The following is a 21000-nucleotide window of genomic DNA, read 5'->3' as shown; positions in this document are numbered from 1 at the left end:
CCCCACTCTCCCGCCTCAGCACTCTCTCCTCTGGAGTCTTTTTGTCTTTTTTCATTTTACATACCAATGCCAGTTCCCATTCCTTCTCTCCTTCTGGGGTCTTAAGACGGTCCCTCCTTTTCATCCTTAGCTCTTGACACCTCTACCAACCAACAATCACTGACAAGGGCTATAGTGGAGGCTCTGCTGCAGCAAAATCAACAGAATGGACCCTCAGGCTCTGCGGAAACAAGGCGTGTCCGCCATTACTGCAGCTGTGCAGAAGAAACCAGAGCCCCCACTCTGGGCCGGGACCGGACTCCGCTCTTTCTCCACGTGGATCTGGGCCTGGCTGCTGACTGGGTGGCACAGGCAGAGTGACAGCTTTCCCCAGGTTCTGTGTCTGCAGACCTCAAGACCAGGCTCCCCTAGTGGCCGCTCACCCTGGAGCAGCTCTGAGCAGAGAGTCTGGAGTGATGCAGTGTGGGAGCGGTGGGAGCTCCGAAAGGCGGCAGCTTGTGGTGGGGGCTTCAGAACCACTCTCACAACTGGGAACTTCAGCGCTTTATTTTTTTCTGTTTGTAGTGTTTGTGTATTTGTGCATGTCACATCTTGACTGAGTGCCCTCCTCTACCATTCCCCACCTTGTTTTGAGGCAGGGTCTCTCACAGGGCCTAGGGCCCACTGACCAGCATCTGGAAATCCTCCCGCTCCGCATGTATGAGGCTTACAGGCAGGCACCGCCACAGCTGGTTTTCATGTGGGCACTGAGAATCCAAACTCTGTATGTCACGCTTGCATGGCTGGCACTTACTTTACCCACGGAGCCACTTTTCCAGCCCAGACTGTGTGGAAAGAATTTTACTGTATGAACAGTGCCTGTCAACTGAAAACACGTCCAGTGAAGCACTTTGTGCTGACCCAAATGTCTGATTCCCACAGGGGATGACGGCAAAGCTTCTGGAAAACCAGGAAGCCTGTCTCAGAAGGGGCTTGGCCCCAAATCTCTGCTGTCACCTCCCCTTTGGTGACAGCAGTGCTGAATCCTGACCAGGAGTCTCCTATGACTGCACCTCAGAGGTTTGCATCTGTACCATAGCCCTGGTGGCAGAGCTTTGCCAGGTGGGGTTACTGGCAGCGAGAGTGGACGGAAGGCAGCCAGCTCATCAGCACAGATCACAAAGAAGGAGTCACAACAGTTCTCAACCTGTGGGTGAGTGACCTTTCACAGGGTCACCTAAAACCATCTACACCCGGTATTTACATTACGATTCTTGACAGTAATACAATTACAGTTATGAAGTAGCAAGGAATATAATCTTATGGCCGGGGTCAGCACAGCCTGAAGGACTTTATTAAGGGATCACAGTATTAGGAAGGGTGAGAACCACTGAGTCACAAGAAAGCAGACAGGGAGTACCAGGTTTTCCTGGGATCACAGACACGAGCTCCAGCATGGAATCTTTATTGGACATGTTTGCTTTGCCTCCATACAGTGGCCAGCCCACCAATCCTGAACACACACATACCCCATGCTTGTAAATGGCCAGTGGTTAATGCTACAATTACTAAGTGGCCCAGCATCCCAACTTGAATAGGCACAAAGGCCCATAAGACCTCCTGCAAATAAGTCCTCTGGGTTATTCGCCTGTTATATGGGTCATCCAGAAAAGCTGCCTAGGAATCAGAAAGCTCTCGTGTGGACAGACTATCTGGCCCTCTGCAGAGGGAGGCAGCGCATGGATGCTAAGGCTGGCGTTCCAGCTCCCCGTCTATGGCACAGACTCAGCATCCTGTCGTGGGAGTGAATCTGTCTCACTTTGCTCTTTACAGACACACCAGGAACTTGTGTGCCTTCCCCAGTGGCCTATCTGCAATCTCCTTGTTGTCAGAATCATGCCAGATCCCGACATAACATGATCATGTCTGCTCCCAAGCTGGTCCCGTCCCTTGGTGAAGTCTCTTTATAACGCTGGGAAGCAGGGAGGTGGGCCCCTGCCCAGGTAGAGGGCCACCTAAATTTATATTTTTTTAAAGATTTATTTATTCATTATGTATACAGTGTTCTGTCTGCATGTGTGCCTGCAGCTTAGAAGAGGGCACCAGATCTCATTACAGATGGTTGTGAGTCACGATGGGGTTGCTGGGAATTGAACTCAGGACCTCTGAACAGCAGGCAGTGCTCTTAACCTCTGAGCCATCTCTCCAGCCCCAATTTATGATGTTTTTAAAGCATGAAACACATCCTACAGGACAGAAGAGGCCCCGGGGTATTGGTATAGGTTCCTTGGCCTACGACCTGTGAACACATTCTAGGTGGTACACGTATGAGCAAGACTCGTATGAATGTATTTTACAGGTTTATACCAGGGCGGCCTTGGAAAGCTGGAGTAAAGGGCTGATCTTCGAGAACACTGGCCTGTTCTAAATTAACACCTTTTCAGCCAAGGGATACAAATAAAGTCCTCACCCAACTCTAGAGAGGAAAGGCAGCAGCAGTGGGCAGGGTGGGTCGCTGGGCGGCACCATGAAATGCTGGGCCCGGGCAGGTCACAGCCAGCACAAGCTGAGGTGGGCAGTGGAGCATGAGAGCAGGGCTGGGGCTGGGGTCTAGGATATTCCCGTGAGGATCAGCAGCTTGGCAGAGGGAGGCTGAAATGCTCAGCTGTCCTCTTGGGTATGCGGAACTGGGCCAGCAACCTCATCAGACTAATGCTTCCTCGAGGAACACACTTTGGGATAGACAAGGGAGGTGACCAGAGGCCACTGAAAATAAACACAGAAATCTCTGTCGCGCTTCCCCTTCTGCAGAGACTGGCTTTGGACTCCATTCCAAGAGCCAACAGGCGTTGAGGTATGGGGAGCCCACCACGTGGTACAGAGCAGCAATCAGTGTTAGTTTGCATAGTTAGCGCTCTGGGGCAGACAATGCTGCAGTGCACCAGGCCTGCAGTCAGTATGCCAGGGCGGGCTAAGGGAGTCAATGGGAAAGCAAGGTCGCCGGGGTGGGGCAGTGGTGCAGGGGATAAGGGAAAGGAGAAGGAGGGGAGGGGAGAGAAGAGGAGGGGAAGGAAGACGGAAGGTCAAGAAGAGCAGAAAGCCCACAAGCACCTCAGGAGAGCAGGCAGAGGTTGGAGAGTGGAGACATGTAGGCATTTATTCCAAGTGGTTTCTGAAGGAAAACTGGACAGACATAGACCTGGTGTGAGGCAGGATCTTTGACCCTGGAGTAAGTTGTTTCTCCAGAGAGAATGAACAGAGAACTCTGCTAGTCAAATATAAGAGCTGACTGAGAGCCGGGCGGTGGTGGCGCACGCCTTTAATCCCAGCACTTGGGAGGCAGAGGCAGGCGGATCTCTGTGAGTTCGAGACCAGCCTGGTCTACAAGAGCTAGTTCCAGGACAGGAACCCAAACCACAGAGAAACCCTGTCTCGAAACTCCCCCCCCCCAAAAAAAAAGAACTGACTGAGTCCTTGACACTGTTAAGAACTAGGGCTCAGAGCTTAACACTTGCTCCTGATGGTCAAAAAATAATTTTCTAACAAAATCCACACTTTATTAAATGTCACAACCTACAGCTTCCAGTCCACAGCACTTTTAAAGGAAGCACGGACACCTCACACAGGCAAGGCAGAGGTGGGGGGACAGAAAGTAGGGCTATAATACCACAGCGGCAGTGCAATGTGCACCCCATTTTTGCTCAGTCTCTCCAACACAAGGGCTTCACCGTTCAAGCACGGTTGTGTGCAGCCAGGTGCGTTGAGACTCAAGCTGCAGAGAGCAGCTGGTAAGCTGGGGCAACTAGGCAGCACTGGACTCCAACCAGACTCTTCTACCCAAGGACACCGCTGAATGCTGGCCCACAGCTCTCAAGATAGGGAGATGAGACGCATTTACAGTGCAGGATAAAGAGCTACAAGTTCCCTTTCCACGGCCTGGGCTCTCTGGGCCAGTCTTCCCAGCCCCATGTTAGGCTTTTGATCCCATCATTCCAGACTTCTCACCTTCCCGCCTGTGCACCCACGCTGTGGGAGGACCAGGCTGCCCCCTATAGTCACTCAGGGAGGCCAGTGGGCTAGGTGGTACACAGTTCCCCTCTTGCTTTCGCCACTGAACAGTTTTATTAAAATCCACAACTGAGGCCCCTCATAAAAACCCTGCCTGGGAGCCGGGCGGTGGTGGCGCACGCCTTTAATCCCAGCACTTGGGAGGCAGAGGCAGGCGGATCTCTGTGAGTTCGAGACCAGCCTGGTCTACAAGAGCTAGTTCCAGGACAGGTTCCAAAACCACAGAGAAACCCTGTCTCAAAAAAAAAAAAAAATCCTGCCTGGGGAGGCCCTCACCTTCTGTGAGTCTAGCACCTACTCAACAATGTCTTCTGCAGGGAAGCAGCAGCCCGCCCTCTGAGGGCCAGGCTTAGATGTCACCACAGGAACAAGCTTCTGCAGGGCTGGCCGAGCTCTTATGTGCAGAAAAGAAAGCATTTAAAACTATCCCCATCTCCTCTCCAACTCCCTTCCCATCACATACCTTAAACAAATAAACAAGAACAAAACAAAAAAGGAGGAAAAGGTCCCTTAAGGGGTCCTTCAGGCCTAGCTACTTTTCTCCAGATAGACCAGCTGTGGTGGAGAGGGACCTGCTCACCCCGGGACAGTAGAAGAGGTGTCTTCTCGCTGAAGGCAAATGGGAGGTAGTAGCTGTCACCCCAGAGAGCCCGTTCCTTGAAGTTGTGACTCACCGACAAGTCGTGGGCACTAAGCCGCTTTCAGGTGCCGAGCTGGTCGCCTGTGCCCTGGGTCACATGCCTTCCGAGCTCGCCTCTGCTGCAGCACTGTCCCATGCAGGCAGCTGCCGGTGTTCCTGCCCAGGCTCTGAACAGACCTTGCTGCCTCAAGTCTCTGAGCATGAGCAGCTCAGCTGTGCTCACTTCCTTCACGCATGCTTGCAATATGGTTGGGGCTCAGAAGTCCCTGCCTGGCCCATGCAAGATGTGGAACAAGTCTTTCCTAAGTATTTGCTTAGCTGCAGCCCTTCCGGCCCCCAGTGGCTCCTTAAGGAACACTCTCCTGTTTTCTCTGATGCTGATCAGAAGACACAGGGGTAAGTAAGGAGAGGAAGGCAGGCGGCTGCTCTGGAGAGGCAGGGCCTGGAGTCTGGAGAGCACTTCTGGAGCCTCAAGGCTCCTCTTCCCTTCACACACGCTAGAGACAACCATTTCACCAATAGGGCTGCAGTGCTGGCAGTGGCCTGGACAGCAACGCAATGGGCCCTCTCAGCTGGCCTCTAGTTAGAAGAGGGACAACATTTAGAGTGGTGCTTGGGGCCAGTGGCTCTGGACAAGTGCTTCAAACCACCTAGGGTGACTATTTGGCTTTCTAAAGTAATTCCATTCATTTCTGTCGCTGCTGCTCCCCAAAGGCAATCTCTTCTTTGTGTTCTTGGTAGACACCTGCCTACATCCCAAAGTAACTTCTTTCCCCCCACCCTGGTACCAGGATTGAACCCAAGCCTCATGAAGGCTTGGCCAAGCAGTGAGCCACACCCTCAGCCTCCAAAGTCCTGTGAGCAGCAGCAGCCTGCCCTTCCCACCACCACAGCCTTTCTGAGTGGCAGCCACTGGGGTTCCCCTGTGGAGACCCCAGATGGACTCTCTTTTACCCCTCCTCTCTGCTCCTACCCTCCCTGAGGGGCAGTCCTAGCTGCCTGGAGCCCACCGCCATCAGGTTTTCTAAGAGTACATAAGTAGATGTCCACGCACTGAGCTGTGCTGTGGGTATGGAGTGTCACTGTTGGGAGATGCCACACTGTCAGGAAGACGCTTGCTCACGACAGGGCTGTGACTAGGCTGTTCTCATTGACAGTGCATCCTCAGAGCGGGGCCCATCATGCGGTGCACTCCCAGTCACCCTGGGGCTCCACGGCGCCATTGGTCACTTTCCTGACTTTCTTCATGTTCTCCGTCACTCCTGATGCTGTCACTCTGAAAAAGAGAAGTCAAAATGTTGGGGAATCTGTAACCCTGCAGAAAGCTTCTTGTAGGCCAAGGTAGAAACCTGGCCTCCTCCCGCTAGTGTGACGCTGTATGGTGTGCTATGTGGTGCTGGCAGGCCACTGACCTTTCTAAGCCTAAGTATAAAGAGAAATCTTCCCTTCCAGAACCACCACGAGGAAAAAGAAGATTCCTCATGTCTCCAAGCAAGCTGTCATCACTGCCAATGTGAATTTTTCTCTCTTTCACCACAGTGGCCAGAAATTATAGACCATATTCATATTATCGTTGTGGTTATGGGACATTCAGAAAAGAAAGTTAAGTAGTGGACGGACACCTGCAGCAGCTACACACAGTCACTCCCAAGGTACAGGACAGAACCACAGGCTCAAAACCCTGCCCTGTGGACAGTTAACACTGCTTCCTCATGGTCTGATGTTCCCCCGCCATTGCAAGAAGCCCTCAGCTTCTCTTCCATGCTGCTGCTGCCCGGCGCAGCTCTTCTGCACAATTATCTCACTCCCACCCCCCTCCTGCTCTTCACCTAGCTGGTCAGCTTCATCCTCTTTCAGCTCAGGCTTCCAAGAGCTGTGTTCCTGAGAGCTAAGTGTCATCAGACAGCTGCTAGTGCCCACCTGCACTGCTGGGCCTGGGTGGCTGCTTTCACCCCTCTAGGGGCTGTGGCCTCCCTCTGAGCAGCAACAGAGCCTATACTTGACAAGCACTCTAGGATGATCCTGCAGCCCTGAGGATGTGTAGAAAGAAGAGAAGGCAAGATGAGAACATCAGCCCCTGTGGACTGAGCAGTGGCACCAAGAGGAACAGCTGAGGGACACACGGTTGGGTCCATGGAATAGTCACTCACCTCACTCACCCTGAGGACAGTCCTGCTGCCGGGCCTGGGTGTGGAGTTAACACCCTAAAGCCTCAGGCGGGACACAGGGTCACAGGGAACACAGCTCTGTTCCCATGCACGCTCTTAGCATCTGTCCAGTAGCCCACACCACAGCCGCCAGTCTGTTCTCATGGACCACTGTGCAGGAGGGAACTCTAGTGCACCCTTCTGGAGGTCACAGCTCCTAAGCAGGTCTGAGCAGCACATCCCAGAGGGCCAGCCAATAGTGTGACAAGAGCAGAAGTCTGCTGGGGACCCTTGCCAGCTCCACATTTGCCCCTGTGTTTCCCCAAATCCAAAGTCCATGATCACAGCTTGTCCACTACGGCAGGCTGCAAGCAGACAGCTTGGCTGAAACTGCCATGGACACATCTGTTTCTTTGCCTAAGACATACTTAGGGGCTACACTGTGAGAGGCCTAGCTATGAGAATCCTGGGCATCAGATTCTCTGCCTCCCCGTGGAGTGGGAGCTTGGGGAGACTTTAGGCCCTTCCCACTCCCCTACACAGAACCCAGGTCAGGAGCAACCAGACAGTAAGGATGTGAGGAGCATGGCAGACACTCACAATGCTAGTTAGTAAAATGTCACCCAGTACTTTTCAACTTACTGGGGTTTTTTTTCTTTCATTTTTTTTATTAATGACTTTATTTATTTATTTAGGATTTTCGAGACAGGGTTTCTCCGTAGCTTTTTGGTTCCTGTCCTGGAACTAGCTCTTGTAGACCAGGCTGGCCTCGAACTCACAGAGATCCACCTGCCTCTGCCTCCCAAGTGCTGGGATTAAAGGCGTACATCACCACCGCCTGGCTTTTTCTTTCATTTTTAACATTAAGTTTGTAAACATTAAGTTTGTAACCAAAACTGGTAGACTCAAGGAGACATGTAAAAGAAACAAGAAGGGAAAGCAAGCCCCGGCAACTTCCTTCACAGGCTGAACAGTAAAACCATAGGCCTTAAAGGATGATAGCCAACAGGCTCCACAGGAAAGCCTGGGCCAGCACAAGGATGGAAGCTTCTCCTACACAGAAGAAAACAAGACAAGGAAATGACTTAGGATATGGTCACACAAGTTGGGGAGGGGCACCCACTCGTGAGGCTTGTTAGGAGACTGTGGACTTGTCCTGAGGGTGTGCAAAGGAAGGCAGAGGACACAGGACACAGTTCTTACATTATCTGTGGTAGGTCAGGCCTAGTTGCTCTTACAGAAGAATCACCTTAGAGAGCTAAAGACTTTCTAGAACATTGAGGCCAGAGCTCTGCTTGCCTCTGGCACGAGTTATTTGTGGAGGACTTAAGAGGTGCCACCTTGCCCTCACCACCCTAGCGGAGCAGCTAACACAAAGAGCAAGCCTGCTGTCTTCCTGAGCAGAAGGATGGCAGCCCAGGTGCTGTGCCATTCTCCTATTCTGAGAGAGCACCACCAGTGGCAGGAGGCAGGTGGCAGGACCCCCATGGGTCTGTTCTGCCTCCACAGCTTCTCAATCTCCAGAACTCTCTGAGCAGCCCCCCTTTCCCAGCTGGCCTCTCTCCCTCCTTCCTTAGATGTCTTGTGTATATTAGATACGGTCTGTCCGTGAGCTCAGCTCTATTCTATGTCCCAGGGGTCCCATTCCAGTGTCCTTACTGAGCTAAGGCAGTCTTAGAGCTTCCCTGAGAGCCCAGACTGCACTGAGGCACTGGTGATGCCAGCGCCCTAAGTAAATAAGCCTGTGTGACCACTGGGCATGCAGCCCCTGCCACTGCAGCGCTCCTGTCACTGTCATGGTGTGCATGGCCTGAGCTCTGGTTCCTTGTCACAGGGGTATAAACTGAGGGCACCAAAGGGTTATACCTCCATCTCCAACCTTCCCCCTGCCTTGCCAGACAGTAGAATGTGCACTCTAGTTACAGGGCTGGAGTCTCTGCACCTCCACCTCCCTCCCAAGTTTCAAACACACTGACACCAAAGTCAGACTTTAAACATTGCCATGAAAGTCAGGCACGGTAGCACACTCCTTTAATCCCAGCATTCAGGAAGCAGAGGCCTCTGTGAGTTTGAGGCCAGCCTGGTTCACATAGCCACCCAAAAATACACAGTGACACCCTGTCTCCAAAAACAAAATAAATCATCGCCACAAAGACACACACATCCCCTTTCCAAGGTACAATGATCTAGGAAGAAACATAGGGACCCATTCATAGTTCCACGCAGCAGAGGACGCTATGACCTCACCATTTAGCCAAGCATCTAGCATCTTGCAGGCAGGAGTAGGAGGGCCACTGGCTGACTTGTGTTGTGCCTCTTTCAAAGGCCATTTGCAAAGTCTCTACTACCTCTGCAAAAGGTTCAGCTGGAGGCTCTCCGGCTCTTCCCATTGTGTGGAAAAAGTATTTCTCATGGGGGGCGTGGGGGATGAGATGTGGTCAGGGTCTGGGCCAGGATCCACCTTGCACTCACCGCCCTAGTGGAGCAGCTAGCACGAAGAGCCGCCCTAAGGCCTCATGTGTCTGCCAGCCCAGCCTGGGCTATACCTCAGCCTTTGAGCTGGAGAGGATAAAGGCAATGGGGCAGGGCCAGGGAGTCTTGTCCTGAGCTGACCACCACACACACAGCCCAGCTCCTCAGAGTCAGAGCTGGCACGGTGATGACCCATCTGGCAAATGACCCTTTCCTGAAAATAGGGCCCGTAGTTCCTAACCCTGTGACTCAGATGCTGTCAGAGGTGTCCCCTGCTGTCAACCTGTGGTGACTCAGAAGACGTCATTTTCAAACACTAATAGCAATGCTTGCAGCCTGACAGCGGTTCTAAACTGGCCCAGAACATTTCCAAACTCTTGCCACTGGGTCACTGGGAGCTGCTCCAGTGACACTTAACAGGATGGAAAGTTCTAATCTTCTCTGACAAGACTGAGCAATGGCTGGCACACACTGCACTTCAAACTAGCTAAGCACACCAGGGGCTCCAGTGTCCGTGTCCTTCTGCTAAAAATAGAGAGAGGTACCACCTCTAAGCTGCAGAATGCTGAGAGCAGGGGACTCACTGCACACCATGCCTTTCAGTTCAGAGAAGGTTAAGGAGGGAGGGAGGGAGGGAGGGAGGGAGGGAGGGAGGGAGGGAGGGAGGGAGGGAGGGAGGGACAGCTTACACAGACTCCATCTCCAGGTCATCTTCCTCCTGAGAGAGCTGCAGGTAGGGGTTATCTGAAGCCGGGCGGAATTTATACCCCGTCAGGACAAAGAACACCAGTGTGGCTGTTTCATCCAGCAGCTGCAAATTTAAAATCCACCCCAAAATAAAAGAATTAGCAACACTGCTCTTCAGAAAGCAAGAGAACTAAACAAGCTGCTGCCTCCTTCAGTCTACATGCTGCACCAACAGCAACAGCTCCAGAGGGGACACTGAGGCGTATCCATGGGAACCCACTATTTTTTATATGAGGCTGGCTTTGAACCCACTACCTTCTGCACCAGCTTCCCAAATAATGGGTTATAGTCTTCCATCACACTGGTTCATTTTATATTTTCTCTGTCCTACTTGTTCTTTCTTTTTCATTAATATAGTGTGTGTGTGTGTGTGTGTGTGTGTGTGTACACTGTGGAGTTGAGTGTGGAGGTCAGAGGACAACTTACTTATGGAATTGCAATTTCTCCTTCCATCATGTGGGTCCTGGGGGATCAAACTCAGGTCATCAGTCTTGGCAGCAGACACCTTTACTACCTGAGCCACCTGCCTAGCTGGGGCATGGGGTGGGGGTTCTAGTAAATTAATCCTTCTTTAAAAAAAAAAAAAAAAAAAAAAAAGACTGTCATTGTACTTTTTATCTATGCGTGTGTGTGTGTCTGTCTACGTGTGTTGCACACCTGTACAGTGGCTGCACAGACCAGAAGAGAGTGTTGGCTCCACTGGGGCTGGATTTACAAACCATTGTGAGTTGCCCACTCTATGTAGTTTCTGGGAACTGACTGTGAGTCCTCTGGGAGAACAGCAAGTGCTCTTGACCTCTAAGTCACCTCTCCAGTCCCAAGAACAAAGGCCCTACTGCACAGTAGCACTCGGTGACCCATGACTAGTTCTAGTATCTTACAAAGATAATTCATAATCATAATAAAAGTAATAGGTTCAAAAACCCAAAATTAAAAAACAAATCACTAAATCATGAAGAACTAAATTCAAAACCACTCAGGCTCTGTGACTGAAGGCGAAGGTGAATACATTCTAATTACACAGAGCGAATCTCGCTCTGCTTGAGGCTTTTCTCCTCAAATACTTAGAATTAATCAATAATGCAATTACATCCAGATCCCTCATGTAACCCAACAGCTCTTCTAGGCACACAGATCACTGTATCTGGAGAGCAGAGGAGACGGAAGGTCTTAGCAGTCATCCCCAGGAAAGTCAGACGCAATCTTAAGCTATAAATTCCAAACTGCCCCCCAGAGCTGCAGACCTGGTAGAGCCACTTCCACTGGAATGGAACAGCAAACTTGAGAAGGAAGGCGATGATCCTGGTGAAGTAAATGTAGCACACGATCTACAGAAGAAGGACATCAGAAATTAGAGTACTGCTTTCTGCCACTAATTACCTCCAAAGCAGAAAACAGTTCCCAGAAGGAAAAGATGTGGTCTATAGCCCTGGTTACCAATTCAGCAAGGAAAGCTGGAGGCTCTGCTCTACACGTCTTCCTCACAGTGGCTAAGACACTGACCAGATCCGCCCTGGGAGACTAGCCCCTTTGTGTGGCTGTTCTAACCCTTCTCACCACCCACATGCAGGTCATTTGGTGTCAGTCTCCAAGGGCACTGCTTTCACCCCCAGGCCTGGGAGCAGTTCCCAGCAGCTACAGCGAAACAGTCCCATGGGGAGCACGTGGACGACACAATGAGCAACTGAGGCCCAAACTCCAGGACATATGGAACCACACGCCCAAGCCGCTAACACCTTCTCTCCCTGTGATGAGGCCTCAGTGAACTGGCCATGAGGCCATACTGAACACCAGATCAGGTTAGGGTTGGCTAGGCTTGCAGGCCAGGCAGTATAGGTACAGTGTCTCCTGGTCTTGCCAAAGAACCACTTCTCTGTATCGTCATAGGCATCAGGAAATGCTCTGTGGTGACACAAGATCCGTATAAACAAAATAGACAATGAGAAGGGGCGAGCAAGGACAAGAGCAGCAGCTGATGGGCGTCCGCCCTGCTTCTCTGCTGCCACCTCCAACATCTGAACATCAGCTCGAGCAGAGCTGTCAAGCTTCCTTGTGGGAGTCAAGGAAATAATGTGCTCACACCACGGGGCTACGGGGCTACACTTACACAAGGCTTTATGTTCACCATTGACTTGCTGGACACAATGATGCACACCTTTAATCCCAGCTCTTGGGAGGGAGAAGCAATGGAACACAACAAAACCAGCCTCAACTTTCTGTTTTTAAGGGATATATCACTGCAATACAGCTAGCTCCTGCCTGGCAACGGAGAGAGTGGTGAACACGCAGAAATTTTGTGGGGAGCCTGCAGGAAAGCACAGGGATGAACCCATATTCCTAAGTGGGCAGAAAGGGCAAGTCAGGGAATGACTGGGTGTGGCCTAGAACTTGGGGATCACATACTATCCTGGACACTACACACCCACACACCCACCCACACCCCGTCACTCTCACACTCCTGCAGTTCTGGTTTCCCACGAAGTGTATGTGCTACTTTCCTAAGTATTTAAAGACACTTCTAACACTAAGGCTTAAAAGCAGCAACCCAGATCTTTCACTGCCACTTTAGGAGAGGGGACGTGAGGTTGTGAGGCCACTGGTGGGTCCAGGTGCGGTGGCTGTTGTCCCCAGGCCCGCACACTGATCTTATTTACAGACTTAGTTTTGTGTTTTACTCACCAAGACGTAGTAATGTCTGAAAAGCTTCAGCTTTGCTAAGTTAATGGCAGCTACAAAGAAGAGAATAAAAAGTGCATTAACTTTTTTTTTCATCCAATCACCAACCACCTGTCCTGCCACCTACTCCCATTCGTCCATATGGAGACAAAGTCTTACTATGTGGGCCAGACTGCTCTGAGGCAAAAACACCTCCTCAGCCCTAAGCAGTTTGAAGTGCTGTGCTTGAACTTCACAGGGTATACAGATACAGAAGGGACATGATTTGTAATCATATATATATATATATTATTTATATCATATATGTATGATTTTAAAAATCATGTCCCTTCTGTATCTGTATACCCTGTGGGTGCAGAGGTGATAATCACACACGTGTGCGCACAGAGACAGAGAGAGAGTGATATAGATAGATAGATAGATAGATAGATAGATAGATAGATAGATAGATAGATAGATAGATAGAAAGAAGAAAAGGAACAAGTTGAGTACCTGGCCAGTAGCATGATGCCATCAATCTCTCAACTGTTTGGGGCGACACCTCACTCAGGAGATGGGCCACTCTAGTCAGAAATGGATCTCAGTAAAGACAAGGGTCAGGGCTAACATCTCCAGCCCTGCGCTGCACTGTGGGACAGCTGCCCCCTCCGCCAGAAGCAGACCAGGGTGGCCCACACACCCATCTGAGGGCCTCTCAGAGGGGCAAATGCAAACAACTCTCAGGTGCACTTGGGAAACCTCACTTCCATTTCCTTTACAGGCTTCAGAGTTAACTACTTGGAAATCAGGCTCCTTGGTTAAGCTTTCCCTTCAAGAATGTTCAAGGTCAGCCACACCGGGACACCCAGCTTCCGACACTGCCTATAGCTATGAAATATTGATGACCGCAGAGAGTAGCCTGGCTCCTCCCCGATTAGCAACCCTTTCATTCATCATTGCCTTCCTGCAGGAGACAAATTAATTTTGCTTAACAGCATTCAATTACTGATTCAGTTTAAGAATGGGACTGTGGGTGGCAGACATTCAAATTTCTTCTTCCCTTCCCCTCTGGCTCATGATGAGTGGGGGAAGGAAGCTTAGGATGCCCACAGAGATTCCAGGAACCCTAAGTCATCAAGGTGATTGTCAACTAAGGGTGCTGCCAGGTCTTCTGAGAGGCAGCCTTTCCAGAGACTTCCAAAGTCCAGAGACACACTGGCTTTTCGTGTGGGCTTGTGTGTGTGTGGTCATGCATGCAGGAACAAGTACACACACCTAGCAAGCAAGGGAGGTGACAACTGGCAGATTACCCAACACTCTCAACTCTGCACCTCTGAGAATCATGTTTTTTTTTTGTTATTTTTTTAAAACAAGCTCTCTGGTTCTCACCCTTTGTTTGTCCAGTCAATACTAGTTGACCAAGTCCTGACTTGCACGAGGCATTGGGTACAAACAGTGCTCTGGGCAGTTGCAGTATCATCCCAGCTGTCGGGGACACCCAGAGGCTGGGAGGGATGTCACTGAGGACAGATGCTAAATTTGAGACACACGAGGTGAATCAGACTATCCTAGAGCTTGGGTTTTGCCCACATGCACTCGCCCCCACACACACACATCTTGTTTCCACAACAGGGCCAGGTCCCACCACACTCTGCAATGTAGCAGAGCCAGCCAAAGCTTGAGGGCATTACACCTTGTCACCCAGGGCAACCACTAATTTTCTCTTTTCCTAAAAGGCCATAAAGTGTTTAGTGCTCTCAAGTTCTCTTCCAAACTCTGCAGGCTGAAGGAGTCCTGAAGATGGAAGCTTTGCACCCAGAGAAGTGACTGCCTGGCAGGGGGTGTTCTGCTTTCCTTCTTAAGAGTCCCGGGTGCTGGGAGGTGCTGGGAAAGGGACGAGATGACAGAGGATGAGGCAGGGTTTTCCAGGGGAGTCAGGCAGGCAGGGAAGGAACCAATGGGCCCTACTGTGGAAGAGAAGGGGGCTCAGCATGCTAGACCTTGGGGAAGCTGGCAACAGGGCTAGACAGAGAGTAAAGACACAAGACTTGTCGTTACTGGTTCTGAGGGTTTTAACAGAGAAAACCAATAGTAAGAGCCCAGCTGAGTGAATGCCCCCCCCCCCCCCCCCCCCCCCCCCCCCGGCGTACAGTGATTGGGTGTGGTCAAGACAGCAAGCAGCAGGTTCAGCCAGACACTGTGGCAGAGACTAGGAGGGAGTCCCATGGGGAACTACGAAGGACATAGAACACTACCATGTTACCCAGCACTCCCAGGGCTGACAAATTGGTCTTGGAAGAATGTGTGAAGAGCTCCAGGCCATTCCCTAAAGCAGTCACGAAGACATCGTTGCTAATACCTTGGCATTAGTTAGCACTGCTGCTGGCAGGCACCAGGCCCCTCAGGCCTCAACCCTGTTAGTCAGTTCTCTCTAGCCACCCCTGCAAGTGTGTAAGTGGAGGTGGAGCAGGACAGAAGAACACAGAACACACAGCACAGTGGAGCTGTACGTCCAGGGTTCAAACCTCAATTCTTCTGCCAGTTCTACTCATGTGATACTAAGCAAGCCATCTACCCTCTGTCTGAACTTCAGTCTGTCCATCTGTTAAGGCAGGAACAATAATATCTACCCATAGGCTCACTGGGGTAATCGGCAAGGTAATACAGGCAGCAAACAGCTCAGCACCTGGATGCTGTTCCAAGTTGAACAGAATCCTGTCAGGATTACATGGGGCTAGCTTGCATCAAAGGTGGCCACAATGACTGGCAGAAACCCAGAGTCTAGTATTACTGGAACAAAATGTGAACCCGGGACTGCTAGCATGCCCAGGCCCTCCTGGAAACAGTGCAGCCTGCTACATGGAATTGATGAGTCAGGGCACAGCGCAGAGGACCAGCCGCAAGGTGAAACCTCCCAGCATCATGAGAGGAGCAGCCAGGAGCAGGTTACAACCTGGAATCCCAAGCCTCCCTTTCTTTTCTTCCAAAGATTTCCTGGGAGTTTAGGAGGCTGACAGCTTGCTGCTCCCTGGGCTCTCATGGGAGTTCTAGTTTGCTGAGGCTTGGCTGGCTATTTCTGACTCTGCTACACTGCAGTAGCAAAATATGGTCAAAGAATGAGCAGGCCAGAGGGAGCCAGGAGCCCTCAGTTCCAGCCCCTACTCCATTGTAAGTACACATGCCTGCCCCTGACCCGTGCATCCTCCTCCTCATCTGGAGCTTCTTTAGGGCAGAGGCTCCTGCCCAGGGAGCACCAAAGTAATTAAAGCATTTTACTTTGTTTTCAAGATAGGGTTTCTTCGTTGTAGCCCTGGCTGTCTCAGAACTTGGTCTGCAGAACTCAGGATCACCTGCCCCTGCTGGGGTTAACGGCATGTGCTGCCATCACCACCACCTGGGCCCAGCTGTGGAGGTTGGAGCTTCTGCTGGGAGGGGAACAAGCTGCACGGCCACAGCTCCAGGGCTCCCCGAGTTAGAGCCCCCCCACCAGGTTCTCCTGCCCAGAGGAAACGGGCCACAAGTGGAGCCTGAAGCCTGGCGAAGGCATCTTCCTGCCAATGCCCCCGGGTCAAGAGTTAACACACAGCTGCTACGGGAGGTGTTGCTGCCCTTCCCTAGACTGCCGCCCTCCCTCAAGCCACGGTGACCAAAAAGACCAAAAAGCAGGTGGCAGCTACTTGGGGAGGGGGAGCAGCAGTGGCGAGTTGCCAATGGTTCTGGAAAAAGCCCCACACCATGTCACACAGGCAAGTTACTCTCTGCTGCGGGCTGGTCAGGAGGTTAAAGGGGGCCTGAGTTTGATTCCTAGAATCCACGGTCTGAGATTAAAAACAAACTCCTCAAAAGTATCCTCCTGACTCCCCTCAATGGGAGCGCTGTGGCTCATACATGTTCTCCACTCCCTTGTATATGTATGCATGCATGTGCACACATACAAATAGTAGATAAGATAAAATTAAGGGCCAGTAAGATGGCTCAGTAGGTAAAGGTGATTGCTACACACCTGACAATCTGACCTCATCCCTGAGAGCCACACAGTACAAGGAGAGAATGGATTCAACAGAGCTGTCCGCTGACTTTCATAACTTCACCCTAGCACATACAGGTATGATGTGTACACACACAGAGACTAGGAGAAAAAATTCAAAAATAAATAAAATGAAGGACATGAAAGGAGGGAAATGTGCTGAGGAAAAGGGTTCCAGAAGGGACGGTGATAGAAGAGATGGAGCAGATGTAAACAAAATACACTAGACATGTATGAGGTTGACAAAAAATTCAAAACCATCTCTAAAAGGGAATCGGAAAGGGAGCTCTGCTACTAAAAGCAAGCATATGCTGCTCCTGCAGAGGACCTGAGTTTGGCTCCCAGCACCCATACGAGCTGGCTCACAACCGCCCGCAAACCCAGTTTCAGGGGATCTGATTGCATCGTCTAGTCTCCACACACATGTGCATAACCAACTCCCGCCCTCCCAGACACACATGAATATACAGAATTAAACTTTCTCAAATCTTAAGACTAAACCCCTAAGAAGGCCAGAGACTGCTCACACCTGCCCCCAGCTGATTCCTTTGATAGTTTTGAAACTACCCAGAAACAAGGAGAACCACCGCGACTGTCACTGTCTGCTGAAGGTGCCCCCACTGTGCCATTTCTTCTGCTTCATCTCACAGGCTCCTTAGAGATGTGTCTGGGATGAAGGATCTGGCCTGGTGAAGGCTACAGACTCAGTCTGTAAGTGGAGAAGCCAGGCCTCAAGCCCAAGGCCACCGTCCTTAGCACCAAGTTCCCTCTGCCTACACTCCACTGACCACTGTCATCAGGGTTCTTGCTGGTGACGGCCAGTGCCAGTCTCAGCAATGACCGATGACTTACAGGGCACACAGAAGCAAAAGCCCAGGACAGCTTATTAATCTTTGCCTGTGTGAAGAAAGCCCCAGACTTAAGACACGACTTCCTCACCTTTCCCCCTGCTCCTCCCTGTTGTGCCATGGAGGCAATTCTTACTCAAACACAAAAGCTCAAGGAGTAGGTTTTTGCCAGCAGCATGAATTGCTCAGACTCACTCTGAGCCAAGCCCCCGCCCTCCATCTGCTTAAGCTGCAGCTCAAGCCCACTCTGCAGAGAGAAGAGCTCTGCACATGCTCACACGCTGGCCCCATGGCCTATGCACAGCCTCGCTATCACCATCACTGTCAGCAATGAGACAAGCCCCGGAGATCTGGGACTACTCTGGCCTTAAAGTGTTAACGGGAGCCCTACAGCCTCCATGAGGAAATCCACTGACAAATCTCAGACAGTTTGGGGGAGTGAGCACAGGGAAAGGGGCTGTAACCGCCAGTAAGGGCAATAAGATGGTTGCTCAGAGACAGCCTCTGAGCTAAGTTACTCAGAGCACAGGACACTTTCCTCAAGCCATCAGGGGTGTGAAAAGTGATTAAAATCTATTCCTACATGCATTTCAAGCAACAGTCCAAAGATGTCAAAGGTGAGCTGACCCATCGGGGCTGTGCACCTGCGCCAGACCATCTTTTCAACAACAGAAATGCTAGTGGGCCAGCCGGACAGGTGGTCAGGCCTAGAGGATGGCTCGTTTCTCAGGAGCTTCAAGGGAGAATCTCTAGTCTAGAAGTTTGGGATTAGCCCAGGCATTAAAGTAAAAACCCAAGTTCAAAGACCACAGGGCAGGGGAGTGCAATGCTCTTTTTCCCTTGGCCTCCAGATCCCACCCATCATCAGACTGCTCAAGGAGGGGTACAAAGGGCTAGTCCAGACTGGCTGGCTGTGCCTCCACCACTCCAGCAGCACAGCGTGCAGCTGCAGAGAATAAGCGCATCAGATGGACACAGGAGAGACAGCAGCTGAGCTTGAGCACACATCACTCTCAGCTCTCCACTGCAGTTACAACCAGCAGGGAGCCAGGATGAAGGTCATACCTCTGCCTGTTTGATAACACAGGCCACCAATGCAAGCAATGATCTCTGGGTAGAGAGTCTGACCTTCCTGCACTACTGCAGTGATCAATCAGGAAGAATAAGCTGCAGTCCTGAGACATGCCAGCAGCTCGGGGCAGAAGAAGCAGGCCATGGGGGGCAGCCAGCACAGAGCGGGCACACTGAACTCCTGATACTTAATGAAGTGGTGCATCCGCCATCCGCAGCTTCTCAGTCTGTGCTGGGAGAAGCCCCTGGGCTCTGGGTTGTGTGTTGCTTGACCTCAAGATGGCACTCACTACTCATTAAGTAAGGGATTAATTATTTCACAGTGTTGGAAGATACGAGTTGGTAACAATTTGGGAATTTTGAATGTGTCTGAGGGGAAAAAAACAGATTTTTGGTGAATAACATATTAAATAGTTTGTTTTAAACTAGCTTTATGAGATATTCTTTCGATTGCTGTGCTTGACATTTTTCTAGGCTCCTGAACCCTCTGATAATGTGTAAACAACTGCCCCCACAGTATGGAGCCCCGCAGGAGCCCTGGAGGAGTTGTCTGCAGACACAAGAGAAACAGGCACCTTTGAGGTGTTCCTGGAACAGACCAGGAGAGAATACAACTACAGGCAGCTTCTGTCAGGCCGCAGGAAGCCAGCACAGCACCCTGGGAAGCAGTTCCAGGCTTTTGGTTAGGGTGTTCTGATGTCCTTAGCCACACAGGGTCAAAAGGAACGTGACGATGTTCTGTGATCAAATAAAGGAAATCATTTCTTTGCCTCTTCTGTTACAACACCCTGTTCTAGGGCTGGAGAGATGGCTCAGTGGTTAAGAGCACTGACTGCTCTTCCAGAGGACCTGGGTTCTATTCCCAAAACCTATATGGCAGTTCACACCTGTCTGTAATTCCAGTTCCAGGGAATCTGACACCCTCACACCAATGCACATAAAATAAAGTTGTTTAAAAAAAAAACACGTTGTAAGTGACAGGGTCCAACAGCTGGGCCTCAGCAACAGTGCATGCAAAGGCACTGTGGGGCAGGGAAGCACATAGCTGCACCCAGCTTCACGGATGTCCCCACAGCAGGGAGAGAGACTTGGAAGTATAGCTGAGAGGGCTCCCCTTCTCTTGGCCTCTTCCCTGAGGGCTTCCAGCTCAAGGCTCTAGGTTTCCCCTGGCAACAGCCCTCACTTGCTGCCCACAGCATCATGCATGGCTCCTATGTGGAAAGTGAAGCTGAGGCTGGACAAGCCTGTCGCAGAGAACCGAAGTGAAAGAGCTGGGGGAAATGTGCTCACGAACCACTAAAGCCAGGGCTCTGCTCCATGTTCAAAGGTGTCTGCTAAGGACAAGTCCACAGTCCCTCACAAGACACTGACTAGTTAAGGGGAAGTTCACAGTCCCTCACGAGACACTAACTAGTTAATGGGAAGTACACAGTCCCCCACAAGACACTGACTAGTTAAGAGGAAGTACACAGTCCCTCACGAGACACTGACTAGTTAAGGGGAAGTACACAGACTCTCAAGAGACACTAACTAGTTAAGGGGGAGTACACAGTCTCCCATGAGACACTAACTAGTTAAGGGGAAGTACACAGTCTCCCATGAGACACTAACTAGTTGACAAGAAGTACACAGTCCCACATGACAGGCAAGGTAGGACAGCAGAACAGTCTAAGGCTTGACGAGTACAGCTCAGGCCACCAAGCTGGAATTCAGCAAAGCCTTAAAAGCAACCAAGGTTTACACTGAAGCACAAGGCCAGGCCAGCAGTCAGGATCACTGCATGCTATATGTGGTCTGAAGCATGACATCTCTTAAACGCCTAAAGTAGCCGGGGGTGGCAAACTTTGTCTGTGCAGGGCAGGAGAGCAGATGTTAAGCTCCATGGACTCTCAAATCCCTGTGACTACCCAGCTCTGCCACTGCAGACAGTCATGGCTACAGTCAAATACAGTATTATTTATAAAAACATGCGGATACAGCTGAGTTGTTAAGGTTGTCTAGTTTGATCTTCAGCACTCATAAAAATGGGCGTGGTGGTACATGTCTGTAATCCCAGCACATGGGATGTGATAGAGGCACATGGATCATAACTAAAACACAGCATGATCCAGTGAAAACACGGGCAAATGATTTGAAATAACATCTTCCCAAAGAAGATATACTAATGGCCAATGAGCTCCTGGAGTCCGGACGGCACCACTAATCACCAGCAAGTGCAAAGGGAAAGCACACTGAGGCAGCACGTCACCCTCGCTAGGAAGCTGCAGCTACTGTCTCACGGCTGCACAAGCCTGCTCCATCGCAGCAGGCAAGGCACAGTGGCAGTGTCGCTGGTCACTGTGTCCG

General features: G+C 51.0%; 1 protein-coding gene across 1 annotated transcript in view; it reads right to left on the bottom strand.

Moving 5' to 3' along the window:
* Nucleotides 1–545: 545 nt before the first annotated feature.
* The window catches only part of Gpr107 (G protein-coupled receptor 107), a 62234-nt gene continuing 41779 nt past the window's right edge, over nt 546–21000 (bottom strand). Inside the window, exons 15-18 of the mRNA XM_057754888.1 lie at nt 12733–12782; nt 11298–11381; nt 9996–10117; nt 546–5963 (exon numbers count right to left, since the gene is read on the bottom strand). Coding sequence (XP_057610871.1) covers nt 5867–5963; nt 9996–10117; nt 11298–11381; nt 12733–12782 — 353 coding nt within the window. The 3' untranslated portion in view covers nt 546–5866. The remainder of the gene's footprint in view (nt 5964–9995; nt 10118–11297; nt 11382–12732; nt 12783–21000) is intronic.

This window comes from Chionomys nivalis, chromosome 22 (genome assembly GCF_950005125.1).
Source record: "Chionomys nivalis chromosome 22, mChiNiv1.1, whole genome shotgun sequence".
Lineage (NCBI taxonomy): Eukaryota > Metazoa > Chordata > Mammalia > Rodentia > Cricetidae > Chionomys > Chionomys nivalis.
Note: the sequence above shows the minus strand (reverse complement) of the source record. Positions and strands in the feature narration are given on the sequence as shown.